Source organism: Dipteris shenzhenensis, chromosome 31 (genome assembly GCF_047967505.1).
Source record: "Dipteris shenzhenensis isolate YYH24624 ecotype China chromosome 31, Dip_SZ_1.0, whole genome shotgun sequence".
Taxonomy (NCBI): domain Eukaryota; kingdom Viridiplantae; phylum Streptophyta; class Polypodiopsida; order Gleicheniales; family Dipteridaceae; genus Dipteris; species Dipteris shenzhenensis.
This window is the reverse complement of record NC_141626.1, coordinates 11,402,057-11,422,655: the sequence shown is the minus strand read 5'-3', so window position 1 is coordinate 11,422,655 and position 20,599 is coordinate 11,402,057. Positions and strand designations below refer to the sequence as shown.

At 43.1% G+C, this 20,599-nt stretch overlaps 1 protein-coding gene across 1 annotated transcript; it reads left to right on the top strand.

The window, feature by feature from the left end:
• Positions 1 to 962: 962 nt before the first annotated feature.
• On the top strand, positions 963 to 3,490 carry LOC147881021 (fructose-bisphosphate aldolase 1, chloroplastic-like). The gene is made up of 6 exons (XM_087402214.1): positions 963 to 1,250; positions 1,601 to 1,870; positions 1,955 to 2,064; positions 2,174 to 2,264; positions 2,448 to 2,717; positions 2,904 to 3,490. Exons 1-6 carry the CDS (start codon positions 1,080 to 1,082, stop codon positions 3,180 to 3,182), a joined length of 1,191 nt encoding a protein of 396 aa, XP_087258340.1. The 5' UTR covers positions 963 to 1,079; the 3' UTR covers positions 3,183 to 3,490.
• Positions 3,491 to 20,599: the final 17,109 nt, after the last annotated feature.

The window sequence follows — 20,599 nt, the reverse complement described above, 5'->3', positions numbered from 1 at the left end:
CACCACTTGTCACAGTCTTCTCCTTGTGTCCTACTTGGCTTACATGTCAAGCCTGATGGCACAACGATAAACCCATTTATTACCAAGGTTATTTCATAGCCTCTTGTGGGCCCGGCAAGAATGTTTAGCGGCTCGTATGGGTTCAATTTTTGATCGCAACAATGTGCCAACCATTTTTATTGGGTAGAGGGGGGATGGACGCCGCTTGGGTGGGGTACAACCAGATAGACCTTGCGTCCAGGGGCGATATCTATGAACTAATTAAAGACTTGCCCCATCGATGAATGCCCTTTTTGCACAACGGGTCACATCTATGGACCACTCAAAGACTACCCCCATCGTTGAATGCCCCCTGTTGCACGACGGGGCTGCCGTCCCCCTTTGAATTGGCCTCTGGCCGAAGTGACCTAACAAAGGGCACTCTATGGGCAGGTTCTCAGTGCTTCACTATGTGAGTCCTTGCACACATACCTAGAATTCCACCAAGTTTTAAGTGCTATGCTATTATTATCGCAATCGGGTGGAGGCATAGTTTCGGACCCATACAAATCATTGGTTAGATCCTAGTGAGGTGGTTCCATGTGGTTTCGAGCTTCTAGTGGTCTTTGCAGTGTTCACAGAAAACAAATCATAAAAACTGGGGGTGTCAAAATTTGAAGGTTTTTCCTAAGAATATGCCGATTTTAAAGCTATAAAATATAACTAAATTGCCTAAAATTTTGGAGATTTTACAAAACTGAGAAAACATTTTTTTCGAGCGAAAATGAAAATGTTGGATTGTATATAGTTTGCAGGTTTTCCGTGAACACTCGTCCGACTCACTGAGGAGAAGAAGTATTATGGTTCCATGGAACCACTATGGGCCCAAAGGCACCTTGGTTTTGGCATGGAACCTTGGTTTTGAGTGTGGGGGGCCTCTTCTTCTCCGTCCAAGTTCCAAAAAAAAAACAAACACAAACCAAAAACAAACACCTTGAAAAGCTCCTTGTATTTTTTCATCTTCTGCTTCTTCATCTTCATCTTCATCTTCTTCTTTCTGCTCTTCTGCAGCATTTTTGAGCTTCCCAATCGCCATAGCCATGGCTTCCCTCCTCCGCCTCTCCTCCTCCTCCTCCCTTTCTTCCTCTCCTTTCTTTGGCCTCTCCTCCTCCCTTTCCCTTCCTCCCTCCTCCTCCTCCTCCTCCCATTCCTCCCCCCCCTCCCTCCTCGTCCGCGCTAGTGCCTTCACCGATGAGCTCATCCTCACCGCTGTATGCTTCTCCTTCCTTTTCTTGCCGTAAATTTGCTTCTTCCATCTCAGTTCGACTTTGTGTTGCAGCACGCCTTCAGTTCGACTTTGTGTTGACTTTGCCGATCGCTCTAACTTGTCGCCCTTTTGGCCCGTCGATCGTTGCATTTTCGCCCCCTTTTTGTTTTGATCCTAGTGGAATTGTTCGATTTTTGCCTACGGATCGATGTATTTTTCTCCTTCTTCGTTCGATTCTGGCCGAATTGGCGATCCGACCGTCTGCATGCTCTTTGTTTCGTCTGGGGGTTTCTTTAGATCACGAAATCTCTCGGATTTCACGATCGGCTTCCTAAGAGTGATTCTTGTGATCAGAAAAGCATTGCTTCTCCTGGCCGGGGCATTTTGGCGATGGACGAATCTAATGCAACCTGCGGCAAGCGTCTCGCCTCTATTGGCTTGGAGAACACTGAAACCAATCGCCAAGCGTACAGACAACTGCTGTGTACGGCCCCAGGTCTTGGACAGTACATATCAGGTGCTATCCTTTTCGAGGAGACTCTGTATCAATCAACTGTTGATGGCAAGAAGTTTGTAGACTGTCTGAAGGAAGAAAACATCGTACCTGGGATAAAGGTTGACAAGGTAAGCATTCTTTTTCTTACGAGCTTTACTGTGGAAAATGGTTCCGTGTAGGCTGCTGTCGATTAACTACTTGTAGCACCACAGGGTCTGGTGCCGTTGCCTGGATCCAACGAGGAGTCTTGGTGCCAGGGTCTAGACGGGCTCGCTTCACGATCTGCCGAATACTACAAACAAGGGGCAAGGTTTGCTAAATGGTACGTCGATTCAAGGTCGTGGTTATCAATCTCTACTGGATAAAATTGTTAGCTTGAGTTTTGAATCATCATGCACTAGTAGCTGAGGGCCCTTTTTGTGGCATGGCAGGCGAACTGTGATCAGTATTCCTAATGGCCCTTCCGAGCTCGCGGTTCAAGAGGCTGCCTGGGGGCTTGCACGATATGCAGCTATTTCTCAGGTTCCACTTTTCGCTAGCCCTCTAAGTGGCTTAGTTTGATGCACGACATTCTTTTGCCATCTATGAACTTCTCTTGATCAGCATTTCTTTGCTCAACTGTCGAATCCAAATCTGGATGGTATGAGATCTGCTTTGGAAAGTGTAAGGCGTTCCTAAGAGCCAGCTTGTTGATGGTAAATGCAGGACAACGGTCTCGTTCCAATCGTGGAGCCTGAGATTCTTCTGGATGGAGAGCATGGTATTGATAGGACACTGGAGGTGGCTGAGAAAGTTTGGAATGACGTGTTTTATTTCCTTGCAAAGAACAACGTTGTGTATGAAGGCATTCTCTTGAAACCAAGTATGGTAACTCCTGGAGCGGAATGCAAGGATAGAAAATCACCTGAAGTAGTTGCTGAGTATACTTTGAATTTGCTCAAGAGGAGAGTTCCTCCTGCTGTTCCTGGCATCATGGTAATTCTTTCTCCTAAGACTGATTGTGTAAAGTTGTTGCCCATGCACTTGCTTATTACATCCTTCGAATTGGCTTGAGCACAAGTATTGTGGATTTTGTTCTTTGAAAAAAAAAAGTATTGTGGATTTTGAATCTCATTTTTCTGTGATTATTATGACAAGGACTAACACATCTTGTCGGATCAGTTTTTGTCTGGGGGTCAATCAGAGGTGGAGGCTACCCTCAACTTAAATGCAATGAATCAGTCTCCAAATCCATGGCATGTGTCTTTCTCCTATGCCCGGGCTCTACAGAATTCAGTGTTGAAGACATGGCAGGGTCGACCACAAAATGTTGAAGCAGCACAAACATCTTTGTTGATCAGGGCCAAGGCCAATTCCCTTGCACAGCTTGGAAAGTACAGTGCAGAAGGTGAAAGTGAAGAAGCAAAGAAGGGTATGTTTGTCAAGGGCTACACCTACTAGAAACATGCTGCTGTTAGGATTAGTGTTGCTATTTTCACGTCTGTTTCAAGTGCCTTGGAGGTATGCCTGTGCCCTTAGGAAAAAGGGCAACTAACCGAGTATGCGAGTTCGACACTAAATAAGTTTTGAATACCCTTGCATGTATTTTGGATATATGGTGATGTGACTTGTAGTCAATGCCAATGGTCTTCATAATCGTTGGGCACATGTTAACATTTTATGCCTTGATGCTACTTTATTTGTAAAAGCATATAGGGTTGGTCACTCGTGCAACACTATTTTTCAATATGAAACAAAGCTTTATTTTATTTCATGGTTTAATGCTTAAGCACCAATGAAAGGCATCGGTGCTAACATAAATGATTTGTCAATATGAAACAAAGCTTTATTTTATTTCGTGGTTTAATGCTCAATGATCAAGGAAAGGCACCGGTGCTAACATAAATGATTGTTGCTTTGTTGATTGCTCAACCTAACCTACTTCTAGTTGCTTACAAATTCCAAGACTTCAGCCTCAAGACCTTGGGGACCAAAATGGAGATCCCCTTTCTTAGGGATTGGAAAGCATGGAATGTAGTCAAGTGTCCTTGTCAAACAAATGAAATTATGCTAGGTGTCCTCTCCCACCTAACCCATACCTAGTTCTTTTATAGAGACATATTCCAAAAAGTACATAGCTCCATGGTGCACACCCCCATGTGTGCTTAAATTTTGTCTTCCAAGGACATCTCCATGGGTTGTCATTTATGTATCTTATGCCCCCTCCCCTTGTACCCTTAAAAAAAATTAAATAAGGTAAGCTTTTATTTGATTCTTTACTATTATCCAACACTTGCATTTTTAAGTGTGGTTTTGGGTTTATATGTGGAGCTTAATTGTCGAGGTTTCAAGTGGACTAGCTCATCTTGTGAGATTGGGCCTACCTTATATTTTGGTCAAGCATAGAACTTCTTGACCTTATTTTGCAATTGTTTCCTTGACTTAATGATTCTTTGAGCTTGCTACCATGAGAAAATTGACTCTAGAGCGTTTGAAGTACCATTCTAAAATGGAGATAACCCACATTTTGCTTTAGTGTAATTTGTTTGAACTTACATTGTAAAATGAAGATAGCCCATATTGTTTTTTACTTCAATTTGTCTCGCTAAGGATACTGTTTGCATCTTGATATCTATAATGAGACGAGCCTTCTTGAAGAAAGCTTTACCATAAAACATCGTTATCTTTATCCACTTTAAAGTCGGTAACTTATAAATTTGTATTTTGGTACTCAAATGAACTATGATACCTTTCAAGTGATTGCTTGATTTCATCCTATCTTTGCTTAACATGATTTTTTAATCACCTTAATTTGATATTCATGGAAGCTTCAATTGAGGTGTTACATTAGGAGGCAAGCCATTTGTAGAACTTCTTTATGTAGAGATAAAAACAATAATCTTCCTACTGTTCCACTCCTATGTGTTAGAGATAGCACTTGTGTTAACCATATAAGAGCGCTAAATAGCGCTTGTGTTAGCCTCGAGCCTTCGATGCCAAAACTATTTGGGGCTCAGACCTCTTTTTTTTTCTCTTTCATATTCTCTTTTTTTTTCTCCTCTTTTATTTTCTCTTTCATATTCTCTTTTATTTTCTCCTTTATTTTTTGTATAGATTTTTGAGCTTTAGAACAACAAAAAATCTAAATTTGTATGATTGGACTTATTCTAGTCTTATAAAGGTATATTTGGGGCTCAGACCCCCAATATGAGGCTCAAAACTTGGAGTGGCGAGGCCGATCTTGGGCTACTTGTGGCTTGACCCCCGTGAGGAGAATAACCACATTTTGTGGCAATTTGCAGCTTGCTTGTGACTGTTTGGGATATTTGGGGCTGAAACTTCCTAAGCTTGTACTGTACTCCTTCCATGGTTGCAACCGTTGAAGCAAATCATGAAGCCTAATCACCTTTAATCACTGGTTACCACATTTTGCAACTATACTCTGTGGATGTTAACATGTCCTCCTTCCTGTTGCTGAGCCGCCCTCGGATAAACCGCGTTGGAGGTGTGTGGAGAGAACCGTCTGAAGGACTGCGTAGCAGTCCAATTGGCGTGGAGTGAGCCAAGTCAGCTACAAGCGGAACTTCCAAAAGTGGGTGGCATGCATGTCCTTGTATGTGTGGATGTGGTGGCCATGGAAGGACCGATGTCGGGGTTGAAGACAATCTGATTGGTTAGATTGTGGAGGCAGTCGTCAATGGGGCGATTGTGGGTGGGGAGGTCACGGAGGAGTAAGAGGAGGAGGCGGTTGAAGTGGACCGCTTCTACGATGGTCGGAACCGTACGTGTCGTTGAATGACTTTAGGCGGAAGCAAAACCCCTCCTGCATCATCTCTTTTGGGAAGTTGTACTTAGGAAAATTGTACAACATGTTAGGGTCTCGTTGCTGGAGCTCGCGGAATCCGGTCCAAGTCCATTGTCGTTCCATTGGCATGTACAAGGGGTAGATTCGGAGAGCGACGTGGGCACTACGGTAGTATCGCCAAAATTGCTCCATTTTGAGGATGGGGATGCACTAGCGAGGTTGCAGACTGGTGTCGGCATCGATCAGGGGAACTGGAGCATCAGGGTCGAGGTGGTAACCTTGTCTTGTGCGCTTTGGATGTGCGCGTCGCCAGTCATTGAAGGACTGGGTGATAAACTGTGTGAGTGGGTACACCTCCAAGATTTCGTAGAGGTGGAGGTAGGAGCTTTCGAGTTGTTGCTTCCAATGGTGCATGAGTGCACTATCTAGCAGTTCTTGGAACAACTGCAGGCCGGGACGCCACTGTACATTTTTTGGGCGGGGAGGAGGGAGGAGCTTGAGAAGCCTCATCATTTTCAATTGGTATTGGTTCCTCCTCCATTGTCTCTGTGGGTGTTGTATCATCAGGCGTTTGTACAAAATTGGCTACCTTAAGAAGCGTGTTGAGGGCCTCTTTTGGGAGGTCGATCGGAGCAGTAGATGAGATGGATGGGGAGGTCCCGTGCTGTGCAGTGGTGGTGTTGGAGGCATTGGAAGAGTATTTAGGCAGATTGGTACGAGGAAAGGGGGGCGGGGGAGGTTGGGTGGCTTGTTGGGTGGGCTGGGTGGGATCTAGGGAAGGTGGTTGGGAATTTCAGTAGGGGGGGCGATAGAATTAAATAATGTAATGGCTTCTTGGCCTTCCTCCTCGGCTACATGAATTGATTGTAGGTGGTGGACTGGTAAGCCGCGAGATGCCCTTGAGTTTGTATTGTAGAGGCTCGGCCGTAGGTCTGCATCCAATTAATGTCAGCTTGTACACTTTCAAGGGTGCAGAACCACAGGCTTTGCTAATTGCATTACATCATCATCTGCAGGATAACTTATGGACACTGTGATGACGCGGCACCATGCTTGGAAATTTAGCAAAATGGGATGGGCGGCAAGAGTTTGGAGGTTAGAGGGGCGAAGGAGAGAGAGGCTAGATGGTTGAAGATTTAATGAAAAATAGGACATGGCTAGAATTGGGTGGTAGTGATTGGGATTTCGGGGGAGGATGGCTAGGAGGACGTTAGGAGGGAGTGGGGCTGTGAGATGTAGGTGAAAAATAAGATTTTGTGTGCGGAGTGCATCGAAGTGCATTTGGAGTGTCTGGGGGATAGTGTGTGGGGCGAGTGTATATGTGGCTAATTGTGTAGAGACCTCCTTGTACATCCTGAATTCTTACTGCTCACGGTCTTCCAACCTTGCGTCCTTTGCGTGGCCGCGGGTACGTTGCCGTTCGTTTTGTTCCTGTAGAGACACCATCAGTGCCCATTCCTATGCCAAAAGATCCTACAATGTTTGGATCTGGCATTTGTAGTTCTCTTAAGTTCGTGCGTGTTGTGCCTCTACTTGCGCCTCACTGACTTGACCTCTAGCTCGAGCTCTGGTGAAGTATGGATGGCCAATTTGTTGAGGAGATGTCTCAGGTGATTCTGCATCATACATCTACCAATGAATCCATGAACATACTACAAGAATTCACTGCTCTTGTAATTTGTTGTCTTCCGCCACGCATTGGATGCAACTCAATCCCGATTGCCACCTTCGATAAGTCCATGTATAGTCTGCTGAAAATTATGAATCTGTAGTTGCAAGTTTGCAATGATGAACTGAATTCTCCTGCATGCACTCTTGACATCTGATGTTTGTTGCACGGACTTGAGCGCTTGAACCTTGCCTCACAAGACTTGGATTTGTTGCTGCAAACATTGGACTCTCTCCCTCTTTGGTTTCGGTGGTGCCTCGCTATGCTTCACAGCATGTGCATTGTCACCATGGTGGTTGCACAAAGAATCCATGCGTGTTCTGCACGCATCTCTCACAATCCAAGTGCCCAATTGATTTGCAAGATCGCTAGTGTAATAGGTAGAGACATAAATTTCAAAAAAACTACCTATTATAATAAACAGGGTACCATTGAAAACATAGTAAGAACTTCCAACAAAAAATATTTCAATTATCAATTCAAAAAGATCAAAATAAGTAATACTGCTTGATATCCATTTCATTACTGTTGCAAACTCAATATTGCTTGATATCCATTTCATTACTGCTGCAACTCTATTTAAACCTTCTTAAAAAAGCCTTGGACATATGATTCTAATTAATGTAGTATTCAATTGGGAACTGATTGAAAATGTTTCAGTAGTCTTTTCCAAGGTGCAAGGGAATTAATCCTTTGTTGTAGCAACCTTTATATGATAGAGTCATAGAAAACTTTGCATGTGACTATGAGGGTCTTCATCATCTGTACCCTCGTAGTTTTGAAACATTACTTTGTTTGTTTGAGTTGGAGTTGTGGATCACCAGCTTTAGACTATGGGGTTTTAGTCCTTCTACTTATCAAGCTCAAGCTTCTAAGCTTTGGTTTTTAGCTCCCGATGTTTTACCGGTCCTTCATGATGATGAGCTACACTAGTCCACAATCACTGTGGATGTCCCTGTGTCGTTAGTCAAACACTGGCGGCAATATATCCACCAAGTGGATAGGTATTTCATGCACTAGAACTTGTCTTGTTACTCGGTGTGTATGTCTTCTATGCATGCAATGGTTAGGGATGGGACTCGTTGCCTATTAGGGTGATGTCAGACTTGGCATCAGCTATCTAGAGATGCCACCATGCATTCTTTGCAAGCTTTAGTTGTCTTGAATAGCAGATCTTCTTCTTTGTTCCTATTGATTCTAAGGCATGTCGTGCCTCTGAAGTACATGCTTGCCTTCTAAGTCAACGTCTAGCCCCATGATCAGTGCATATACAAACTCATGGAAGCAAAATCTTGGCTTTCTGGGGATGAATTATTGATATCAATAGGCCATGGCCACAATGATTCTCCCATGTGAAATGTCTCAAGTCATCTTGGGCATGTCTTTAAAACTAGTTCACTTTGAGTGTCGATATAGTATAGAGATGCCATTTCACCATGCACCCCCCAAGCCATCACCATCCTCAATATCTTCATTGTCTAGGTCCCTTTGCTAATCATATTTATTCACATAGGTCATCCATTCCCAGTCTTGATATCATTTTGGCTACTTGATGGTCTAGATTTTGCAAACTTCTATTGCCTCACTATAGGTGCTCTTCTCTCGTGGCCGTGTATCTCTAGCTTCATTCCATGCATGTGTCAAACATCGATCAAGGCTTGAAGAACCCTGAGGGATAATTGGGAACACCCTTCTATCAAGACACTAGTCATTAGATAGATCTTCAATTTCTTCAAATGGTCCTTGCGCACTTTGAGATATCTTTTATGGTAATATACTTTTCCAAGCAATTGCCATAGCTCGTTGCTCGTCAGCATGAGCCGCTGCTCTTGATGTCTATGCACTTGGTTCTAAATATTGGTGTGCTTAATCCAGTCAATCTCCTCATTCATCCTTTGAGCACATCTGTTCCCAATAGGATCGCCAAATGTTGATGGTCTTTTTCTCTACGCCTTGGTTGACCAGTGAGCCCTGTGCCTAGTGCTCGGTATGAGTGGTCAACATTAAACAAGAATATTCCCTCTTTCACTCCTTAGATTGCTTAGCATCTTTCATCTGATTAGCCTTTTGTTGGGGTGTTGAGGAGGCTAGCATGGCTATGGGGTAGAGGTGTGGGACTCTCTGCACCCCAGTTCACCCTGTGTTGACATGTGACCCCCTCTAGGTTGTTGACATTGAAGATACTTTCCTACATCTAATCATCAAGACTACTGAATAATTGATAGGTTGTTATTTCACACCTATTGTATGGCCCCTCATGGACTACTAGAGCCTTCACTTAGCCCCTACAAGAGCACTCCCCTCCTTGTCAAGCCTTGTGGACCACCAAAGTCTTCACTTAGTCCCTAAAAGGGAGTACACCATCCTATCACCTCTATCCAAGCAAAACTTATACTATATGAGTTTACATAATAGAACTCAAACTCTTGCTATCCTCCCCTTAGTTTGGAACTTCTTACCTACAATGCACATTGTTGATGGTGTATCAACATATCTTGTATTAAATACCCAACATTGACCTAAAGATGCACATTCATGGCTCATATGGATCAAAAACCCAAGATTGTACATCTATATACCTCAAGGATGGTCACTCCCTATAGTTTTAGAGGGAAAGAGCAATAGAGTTTCCCTATAATGTGAAGGGGATCCTCAAAACACTTTAGAACATTATCCCAATCATTATGCTTATCAATCATTGTGTCCCTATATGTGAAATCAATAGGGAAGGGATATAAGAGAAATGGCTTTTTCAATTGATTGTGCAACATTTTTGACTTTCAAAGATTTTATCAAACTTCTTAGCAATAACCTTTGCATGCTCCATGGTAGTGGGAATGAAATCTTGTTTTCAATAAAATTATGTGGCCTCTTGTAACATATTCTCCTCCGTCCCTTTTAAATTTAAAGGAATGTCCTCTCAAGCATATGATGGGACTTCCACTTGTTAAATTTTTGTATTCCATGTGTGATGCAAAGATTTAACATTTATATTTATGGAACTATGGAGCCAACAAGAGGAAGCAAGTGATGGGGAAGATGCCGAGATATATGGTGAGGTTGAAAGGAGGGGGCAGTGATTGATGAAGCTACTATTCCCATCATTGATATCCCAATAGCGGCTGACCAAGATCCTGTGATTACAGGTGAAAATAAAAAGCAAAGTTCTCATGATTTATTGTGGATGGTGGTTCTAGAGTCATATCATTTCTGCACTGTTCTTTAATTTTTTTAAAATTTAGATAGAAAATTGGAGGTTTTTTAAAGATCAACGCGAATAAATTGCAATTGAAGAATATGAAATCATCTCCATTCCAGTTTCAATGGTTAATTAATAACTTGTGGAGCCTATAATAGGTATGCTTTCTAATGTTGTTTTGACTATTGGTGGCAGTCATTATATAGTGAGTTTGTTGGTTATTCCCATTGAAGAGAGAGTGTATCCCTTATTGCTCAGAAGAACTAGTTGAAAAGCTCCAAGGTGTTGCATGATTGGGAACCGAGTTGGTGATAATTAAAACCAAAGATAAAGAAATATCCAATTTCCAACCAATCCAAGTATGGTGCCTAAGAATTTTGACCTCAAGATTTTCAGTTCCAACACTATTACGAATAAAGTGAAGACTATTGCACACAAATGAGAACTAAATGGAATATTCCTTTCTATGCTATTAAAAAGTAATAATTTTTAAATCATTTTAGAAAACATGGCTTTCTATCATCAGTCCAAAAAGGTCTTTAAAAATACAAGTTTTTGGTCCTACTCAATTTGAAAATTTATACAAAAAGAGCGTATTTTCCATTGAACCATGGTATGCACATGTTTCTTATACACCATCATATAAAAAATGAAGAAGCACTTTTGTATATTTCTAGTCAAACAATGTATGATATCTTAGAGATCATCATCTATAGCATCCTCCATGGTATCCACATTCCTAAGCTCCTCATTTATATCATGATCACTATGAGATGAAGTAGTTTATCCCTCGTCCTTGGATCACATTTCCTAATATTTGTGAGTATAAGGGCCTTACTTACTTTAAGGTCTTTAAAAAAATTTGTGACTATCAAACACATACACCTATGGTATAAGCATCCCAATGCGCAATGTTTTGGCAATTTCTCATGCACCATTCATGCTTGAAAATGAGGAAATGTCCTTGTTCCACCATAAAAATGATGTATGATTCCTGTGAAATTTTGTGAGTAAAAGGTCCTTACTCTCATTAAAAGGTCTCTAGAAAGTTTTATGATCATACCATCCATACATGTTTGGCATAAGCATGCCAATTTGTGACTTTTTGACAATTTGTATAGAATGCATGCCTGAAAATGAGAAAAATGTGATTGTCCCACCATACAAATGATGTATGATTATTATTCATCTTTGTAAATATAATGAACCAAGCATAGATACAATAGCCCTTGTATCCCCTTTGAATGTGGAGATAGTGTTTGCCCGATTCAACCATGTGACCATTGAGCTACACAATGTTGCAATAGTTATACTTGGAGTAAAAAGGTTGCCTCTTGTATAGAATGCATGCTTGAAAATGAGAAAAATGTGCTTGTCCCACCATACAAATGATGTATGATTATTATTCATCTTTGTAAATATAATGAACCAAGCATAGATACAATAGCCCTTGTATCCCCTTTGAATGTGGAGATAGTGTTTGCCTGATTCAACCATGTGACCAATGAGCTACACAATGTTGCAACAGTTATACTTGCAGTAGAAAGATTGCCTCACGAGGCAAGTGTAGTAGAAATTCCAGCTATGCCCACCAATGACTTGAATAAGAAGAAGGCCACCAAGGGCAAGGAGATTCAGATTATAGATGAGGAGAAGGAGGACATCTTTTCTATTCCAAAGATCTCTTAGGACCACAAGCAAATGTACTAACCCTCTTTTCTACACTGTGAAGATATCTCGAGCTCATAAGTGGTGGCTGACCACCACTGGTAGTAGTTGTGAGAGTTTGTGATGGAGGCTACAAGGGCAGTCCATAATGTAGCACACACGTGGGTACCATTGTTGCAAGATCTCTTCTACAAGTGTTAGGAGCATTCAAGGCATGTTTCGATGATGTGGGGTTCATACTACTTTTCCCATGGCTTGCTCAAAAGAAGTGGGTTCTGGTTCATGTATCACTTTGACCATATAGGCATAGTGAATGGCTGTAAATCATCATATTTCAGCCTATCCACAGGATACCTAGCTCTAGTAGACCTGTGCAAAATAGGCTCACTACCAGGTGCTCTCAAAACATCCCTTGTCTTCCTTACTCCAGGTGTAACAATAGAAGGAATACCCAACTCATCATCAAGGCTCTGTTTTGAGCCACTAGATTCACCATCCACATAAGAGTGACCTGCATTCACATCAAACATGGGTTGATCTACTTTTGCTTTTCCTTTTTGTGATACTTGCATACCACTATCTGCATTGCTTTGAGGAGATCCTCCTGATCTCAATCTGCCTGTCCATGGTGAAGTATGTGAACACTGCTAGAGAACACTACATGTCCATTAATATTTTGTGATTGCTGCTGTGAATTCTGTGCAGCATTACCATTTTGTGCATCTACATCATCAATCACATTTACTGGTTTATACCAGCTGCTCATCTCATCAAAAACATCTCTGCTTACTGTAAACTTACGAGTAGAAGGGTTATAGCATCTATACCCTTTCTGCTACAGAGAATAACTAATAAAAGATGCACTTCTCAGCTTTTGGATCCAACTTGGATCTCAACTCATCTGGCACATGAACATAGGCAATGCAACAAAAAACTTTCAAATGAGAAATATTTGGTTTCCTACCAGTATACCTCTCCTCTGGTGTCATGCCATGTATTGCTATAGTGGGAGTCCTATTCATTATGTAGACTGCTGTAGCAACTGCTTCAGCCTAATAAGAATCTGGCAGGTCTTTTTCATTGAGCATGGCACGAGATACCTCTCCAATATGCTTGTTTTTCCTTTCTGTAAGTCCATTTTGCTGAGGGGTGTGATTGCACGAATATTGCTGCTTTATGCCATGCTCCTGCAAGAACCTTGCAAATGCATTTGAGAGGTACTCTCCCCCTCCATCTGACCTTAGGCATTTTATTTGCAGGCCTATTTATTTCTCAACCATAGCTTTAAAAGCTTTGAAATGCCCAAACACTTCACTTTTCTTCTTCATAAAATACACCCAAAATTTTTTGCTGTAGTTATCAATAAAAGTGACAAAATAATGATAGCCTCCAATAGATGTAGCTTTAGTAGTCCACACATCAAAGTGGATTAATTCCAATGGCCTCTTACTCTCTTGAACATGTCTAGGAAATGGTTTCCTTGCATGTTTTCCAAATTAACAGGCTTCACATACCTTATGCATTTTCGCAACCTTGAACTTAGGCAATCCTGCAACAATATTTTGGGCCTGCATTAGTTTAAGTCACTGTACATTAACATGACCAATGCGTTTATGCCAGATATCAATATCTGCAACTACACCGGTCCCATGTGCAAACATTGCTACACTCAATTCAGGCATGTCCGCATCCAACGTAAACATCCTGCCCTTCTTCTTCCCTTTTGTTATCAAGCGACCTTTATTTTTCATATCCTCAATAAAGCATCCATGATGATCAAATCTGACCTGCAAGCCCTGCTCAACCATTTGACCAACATAAACCAGGTTCTTGGTGATATTTGGGACATGAAATACATCAGATAGGTATTTCTTTTTCCCATCCTGCATAGACAAAGGAATTTTACCAATCTGCACAATAGGATGTGCGGTATCATCACCAGTCTCCACAAATCCTGGTCTTTCCATTTTCCTTGCATCCTGCATCCATTCTACATGACCTGTCATGTGGTTTGATGCACCTAAGTCAACATACCACACATCATTGCTTTCTTCTACACTTGTCACAGAATTGGTCATGTGCTGCACCATAAACAAATGCTCATTTCTGTCATCACGCTGTCTACTAGAGGATGCATAATTGCCTTGTTGCAATTTTCCAATCATGATGTCATTCTGCTTGTTATAGCAGTCTTTAACCATATGACCCATTTTACCACAGTAGTAGCATTTAACATTGCTGTTTGCATTTTGGCCTCTCTGCCATCCACCACGACCTCTTTTGCTCCCCCCACCTCTAAAGTTACCACGTCCTCCTCCATAGGATTGGTTTTCTTGAATTTGCTGCATATTTTGATTTCTGCCACGGCCTCCAGATCAGCCTGCTCTACCTCTGCCTCTTCCTCTTCCAGCATTTGAGTAGAAGATTTGAGTAGAAGACAGTTTCTTTTGAAGTTCCTCTTGAAGAAGATGCACCACCATTTCTGTGCTCTTCAGAAATTAGAAGAGCAATCAACTCCTCAAAATCATGAAAATTCTCACAGATAGCAATGGATGTACGGAATTGTGCATAATCCTTTCCTAGACCATTCAAGGTCACAAAAACTAAATCATCATCTTCCACTAGCGACCCAATAGAAGCAAGTGCATTTGCAATCTTCTTCACCTTCATGTGGTAGTCATTGATGCTCATATTTTCTCTCTGCACATTATGCAACTCCTGCTTGAACTGCATTTTCCTGGCTTGCATATTTGTGCTATACATTTTTGTCAAAGTATCCCATGCCTTCTTCGTCGTGCTTGCATCCTGAATATGCACAATCATAGAATCTGAAATATTGATAGATAGCCAGTACATAACTTTTCTGGCTCTCTCATGCCAGCCTTTAAATCCCTGCAACTCCTGTTGATTGGGAACATTAGGAATAACTGGTTCTTGTTCAGCTCCAGTAATGAACTCCCAATAGCCTTTTCCCTTAAGGAAATTCGTCATTCTAAACTTCTATGCTTGGAAGTTGTTCTTGTCAAGCTTTTTAGTGACTATCTGTGAAAGAGCATTAGACGCCATTACAGAACACTGCAAAAATATTCTGTCACTGCAAAAAACAACTTTTGCTTCACAAGGGCAGATCTGCAAAACTGACAAAAGTGGTATTTGACCACACAGTCACTTCTAGTGACGATTTTGCATCAACATGCAATAAGAATGATTCTGTCACTCCCAATATCTCTGTGCATAGGCATATGATGCAATTTCTGTGGCAACTTTTCACCGACCTATGGAACTGTGGTCGCAGAGCAAAAACAGGGCACTTTTCTGAGTGCCTACGGAAAACTTCCACCACCAAAACGGGCCCCAAAATGGCCTCGAATCAATAAAGTAATGTCATCAAGGATTTGCCCAATCCCCAGCATATACTACCCTCTCGCCACACCACGAAGGGCGTCCCAATCTGAGACAGTGCACTCTTGCACTTTTCGGCTGTGCTACCTGCAGAGATTTGCTCCCAAACTCGAAAAAGGAAAGCAACACTGATCCTCTTACCAAGACACCGCGAACTTGGTTTGCTTTCTTAAGCTCCTTACCACGAACCGAGCTCTAATACCATGTGAAGAGAGTGGGAGAGAAGTAAGGAGTCTCACTTGCAGCTTTCTCACATACACAATGGGGGAATACACACAAAGGTGGAGGCTGAAAATAGTTTTCCTCTTCTTAGTTGTGAAAGCCAAAAGAACTCTCTCTAAGTACAAAAGGAATAGGTGAACCCTATATGTGGGTCTCAAACCAAACTCAACTAACCTAGGTGGCATACTAACTGAGCCACTAACTAGAGTACATAAAGATAGCTGTCATCTAACTATTATTCATAGGTGGTGTACCAACCGCATCTGCAGCTAACAAGTCGGTGACATAAATGCACAACGGTCACCCTGGCATATCGAGTGGAGCTCGATATCTCAACAGCGGATTTGCAAGGGCACGTACTTCCACATCCAGTGAATGGTTTTCGGCTTCGTCCATACCATCATGAAGGCAGTCTTCTAATGAGGCGTAGATTTCTTGGGTTGAGGTGGAGGTGACAGAGCTATCACATGAGGACATGTGGCAGAAGGGTTTGCGGCATGATGATGATAGCAGTCTTCTGCGAGGTCCTAGCCTAGCTACCATGCAACTACTTGTCGTAAGGGCGGGGTATTGGCAATCTGGATTGTAGCTTTTGAGCATTTGTTTGCATGTACCAGTTGCTTGCTGCTTTCTCTTCATTGCACTTGCAGTTCTCTTGAGTTCATTCGCCTCCCAGCTCTCATCTGTGTTCAGCATTGTCTCTTTTCTTCTCCTTCGCCTCGCCATGGGAATGGTTCATGCTTAGTTTCTTCCTCTTCTTTCGTTGGTGTATATTGATTCCTAGTCGATTGATGCTCGCCTTTAGCTATTACGAATTCTAAGTTTTAGCAGCATTGATTGGCAGAGGGTGCCTATTCATCGATCAGCGTCGGTGCTTTGCTACTAGTTGGCGATAGGATGTGTTGTGGAGTGTTTGGATGAGCATTGGGAGATGACAATGCAATTGATTTATCAGCGTCTCTTTTTGCCTATGGATGGAGGGTTGATTCTGCAACCAATGTGTACATCGGCAGCAATGAGGCAGAGTTTGGAGTTCATTCTAGGGGTGAGTACAAGCTGAGTGGGTGTCAGGATGCTTAGATGAGGGACCTATATCGCTGGATACTCGAGTCGGTGTTCTTGTAGGCCAAAACTTACATCATCACTCCTCGGACTCAAGGGATGATCGCGGTTGCTGAGGAGAGGCTGGTGCCATGGGCTTGAATCCTGAAGGAGCGGATTCATGCAGAGGCTTTATGAGTGGTGACAGCAATAGATAAGAAGCAAGTGGTGAATTGAAAGATTAGGCAGGTCTTGAAGATACTATTCCGCCTTTCATTTGGAGTCTACAGTGCCTCGACATTCGATTGCCTTGATACTCACTCTTGCGCCTTAGGGGCTTGCACAGGACGAAGCTGAGGGGTCTGCTGGAGGAGTGGCTACGAAGCAGCGGAGGAAAAAGCCTCGTCTTAGTCAGGGGTTGGTCCATACCCTTGCACCCTTGACTCCTTCCAATGCAGGTGGCACGGCGGGTGTCTTCACCAGTGGGGTGGCGTCCACGCAAATTGCTGTGTCTACACCTCTGGCATTACCAGTCATGGCAGAATGGGTGATGGTGACTCTAGTGACCACTGCAGTGGTGATTTCTGGAGGTACTCTGGTGGTGGGCGGCTCCCTTAACGGTGGATGGAGCAGCTTCAGCCGCGTTCAGGAGCAACGACTACGGTGACCTCTACAATAGTAGTGGCGATATCTGAAGCAGCAAGGGTGTCGACAACAGAAGCTTTCATAGCAATCTCAGAGTCTGTAGGTGTTTCTCTGGTGTCATCCATCGGGTTTTCTTTTCAAGCGCAACGTATAAATGTTCAGCTGCAGTTTTAATCACAGTTGCTCGCTCGGATGGCCTCACAAATTGGTGTGGGGGTGATTCTGCGAGAGTGACCAGCTTAGAGGCAGAAGTCACATAGCTGCGGATGGAAAATGAGACTTTGTGGGGTCAGCAGGAGCAGGTGCGGCAACTGAGGACAGGATGGTAGTCCTTGAAGCTAGGTTTCAAGTGGCAGAAGCGTGTTTGGAGGCCACGCAACAGTTGCATTCAGAGTATGTTTTGAGCATTGAGCATGAATTATTGCCCCAATGTACTACCAATGCATTGGCGGAGTACTGAGGACAGGATGGCAGTCCTTGAAGCTAGGGTTCAAGTGGCAGAAGCGCGTTTCGAGGCCACGCAACAGCTGCATTCGGAGTATGTTTTGAGCATTGAGCATGAATTATTGCCCCAATGTACTACCAATGCATTGGCGGAGTATTTAAGGGCCTTTCTGGGAAATGTGAGTGTGCATATGGAGTAGATGGGCTCGCTCTTGGAAGCTCTTTAGGGTGATGTGCGGGAGATATTAGACAAATAGGTGGCAAATGGAGTGCGGCTATTGTTCCACAAACCTGTCGGGAGCTGGTTCTGCATGAACACCAACCCAAGATGGACGGAGATGCAGGAGCTGGTGCGGGTTTTGGTCCACAAAAGGGTCCACAGGTGCCGACTAGTTCTGGACCAAAGGGGTCTAGTACATCTTCTGGTGGTGGTGGTGCAAATAAGGGGAAAGGAGTGGTTGCGGAGTTAGTGCAGATTGAGGAGGATTGGCAAGCCAAATATGAAAAGTTGGCAGATGGCATTGTGGAAGCAGTTCTTCACAATAGCAAAAGAGTAGATGCGCTGAAGTGACAAAGGCGTTCACTTTGTCTGTGGTTGGAAGTGTGGGCCCATTCTTTCGGTATGTCACTACCTCCTCATCCTCCTTGGTGGAAAGAAGCAGATAAATTTTTGGGGAAGTTTTATAATAAGCACACGCCTTTTCTTGGGTTGCCAAAACTTCAACCTACCAAGGCAGCCTCATTCTCTTCATGGCAGATTTCTACAGCTCTCCCTTTGCTTGCTGAACTGATCCTCCTTCCTATGAGCCGATGGTGATTTAGAGACCAGAAACGACACAAGAAAGATGGCAGCAGCAATTACCACTGGGTGCATGAATAGATGAGGTGCCGCCCATGGAGCAGTGGCCTGAACAGTAGGTGGTGGATAGATCCAAGCCACATCCTTTGCAGTGGGTGATGGATCTGGAGTAGGATCGTAGATTGAAAATGTGGTTGCAGAAGAGGCAGCTTGAGATGACTGCGGCTGTTGCTTCGAGTGGAGCGATGACGTAGTTGCAGACAGCCTGAGAGCAATGATGCAGGACTGAGCAAGGTGGGTGGAATTGATGCACCTATTCAGTACATTTGTAGTTTGGATGGAGAGTAGAACTACGGTGATGGCTGTGGAAGGGCCTTGCAGAATAAAGATAGGAGATGTCTGAAATGCATGTTGCTTTTGGACAGGCAAAATCGAAGATGTCCAAAATGTGGAGATGCTTTTGGACAGGGAGGAGAAATAACAAAGGACTTTCAAACATGCATTTCGACTAAAGAGAGTGGATGTTTTTCTGAGTGTTTTCGGAATGAGATGATTTGTAATTCTTGTGTACTAAGTGAAGGGTGAGAATTAACTTACCGCACCTGGTTCTTTGCCAAGGCTATGCCTAAAATAATTGTTGCACATACGCTATGCACCATGTAGGCATATGACTTTAGTTCCTGGGATGTGCATGTGAGGTTCGCACAGTCGACCGTGAGTGCCATGTGTTATTGCATAACCATGCGAGTTAGCAGCACTGACCAAGAGGTTTATATGAGGGTAGGTTAGCCACAAGGGTTGGCGGTTTGGATCTCGTCTTCAACGGTCGCTTCTCTAACTATCATACGGTTTTGTGCACATGCCATTACTAGCATTTTGATGTCATTCTGTACACAGTTGCGAGCTATTGCTCCGAAATACAGTGATCTTCCATGTTCTGTCATCTCTTCCATATTTGTATTCCATTCTCGTGGATGTTACATATATCATTTGTCTTTTGTTTCCCATAGCATTTGTGCATATTTATGATGCTACACATGTGATGATGAGAGAATAACAAGTGATTAGCCACACTTAATACTTAGTGAAGTATCTCAAAAAGTAGAAATAAGGAGACACTCAATTGCTCATTCATTGAATCGAAGTCACTTGATACAAATAAGCCACCTCAGCTTGCAATGGACACTCCCTAACCTATCAAATTGACCTCGATTGGAGTAGTGGGTTTGACCTTCGCAGTAGGCAACTTAGGTTTTGTTGGTACTTCCTCGACTTTGGTGTCATCTTCATGGTGAGAGCCCCCTATATGGACATGCTCGTGGCGATATCCCCTTGTCACTAAAAAATCTAGCACTCATCGGATAACCACCTAAACCTTTGGTATCATTAGCCTCAGTCTCTGATGATGTGTATGGCCACATCCTTGTATTGGTGCTGGACTCGGTGTTCGGTGGGCTGGGACTAACTATCCTTTTGTCTCAATGTCACACACCATTTTAGGGAGCCAAAGGAGGATATGATGGAGAGGCCGAAGACCATGCACATTTCTAGGACTCAGATTATGGCCCCCCCAACAAGTTGAGAGTACTCTGCTTTGAAAATACTAAGGCCTTTGTCGACATCTAGGGGAAACCCATACAACACAGCCATAAAGAGGCCCTCTGTGAGCATGTCATCTAAGGTGATGACATTTAGATGTGTGGGGAATTGATAGTGGGAACGAATTAATCATGCAAACCCGGTGATTGGTAATTTATTGCACTCGTGTAATCATGCATGCAAGCCCGGTGGTGGTAACTGGAAGCTGAGTAATTGTGGGCCACTGTGGTGGCTGGTAATTAACTGCCAGCCCGATGGGTCTTAGCCGCCACCATAGATGTGGATGGGAATCTTAGATGCCACCACCTCTAATCATTCATTACCATGCAAGTCAGTATTGCTGCCTTGACTCTTAATAAAAATTCGGGCCAACCACTGCGGTGGC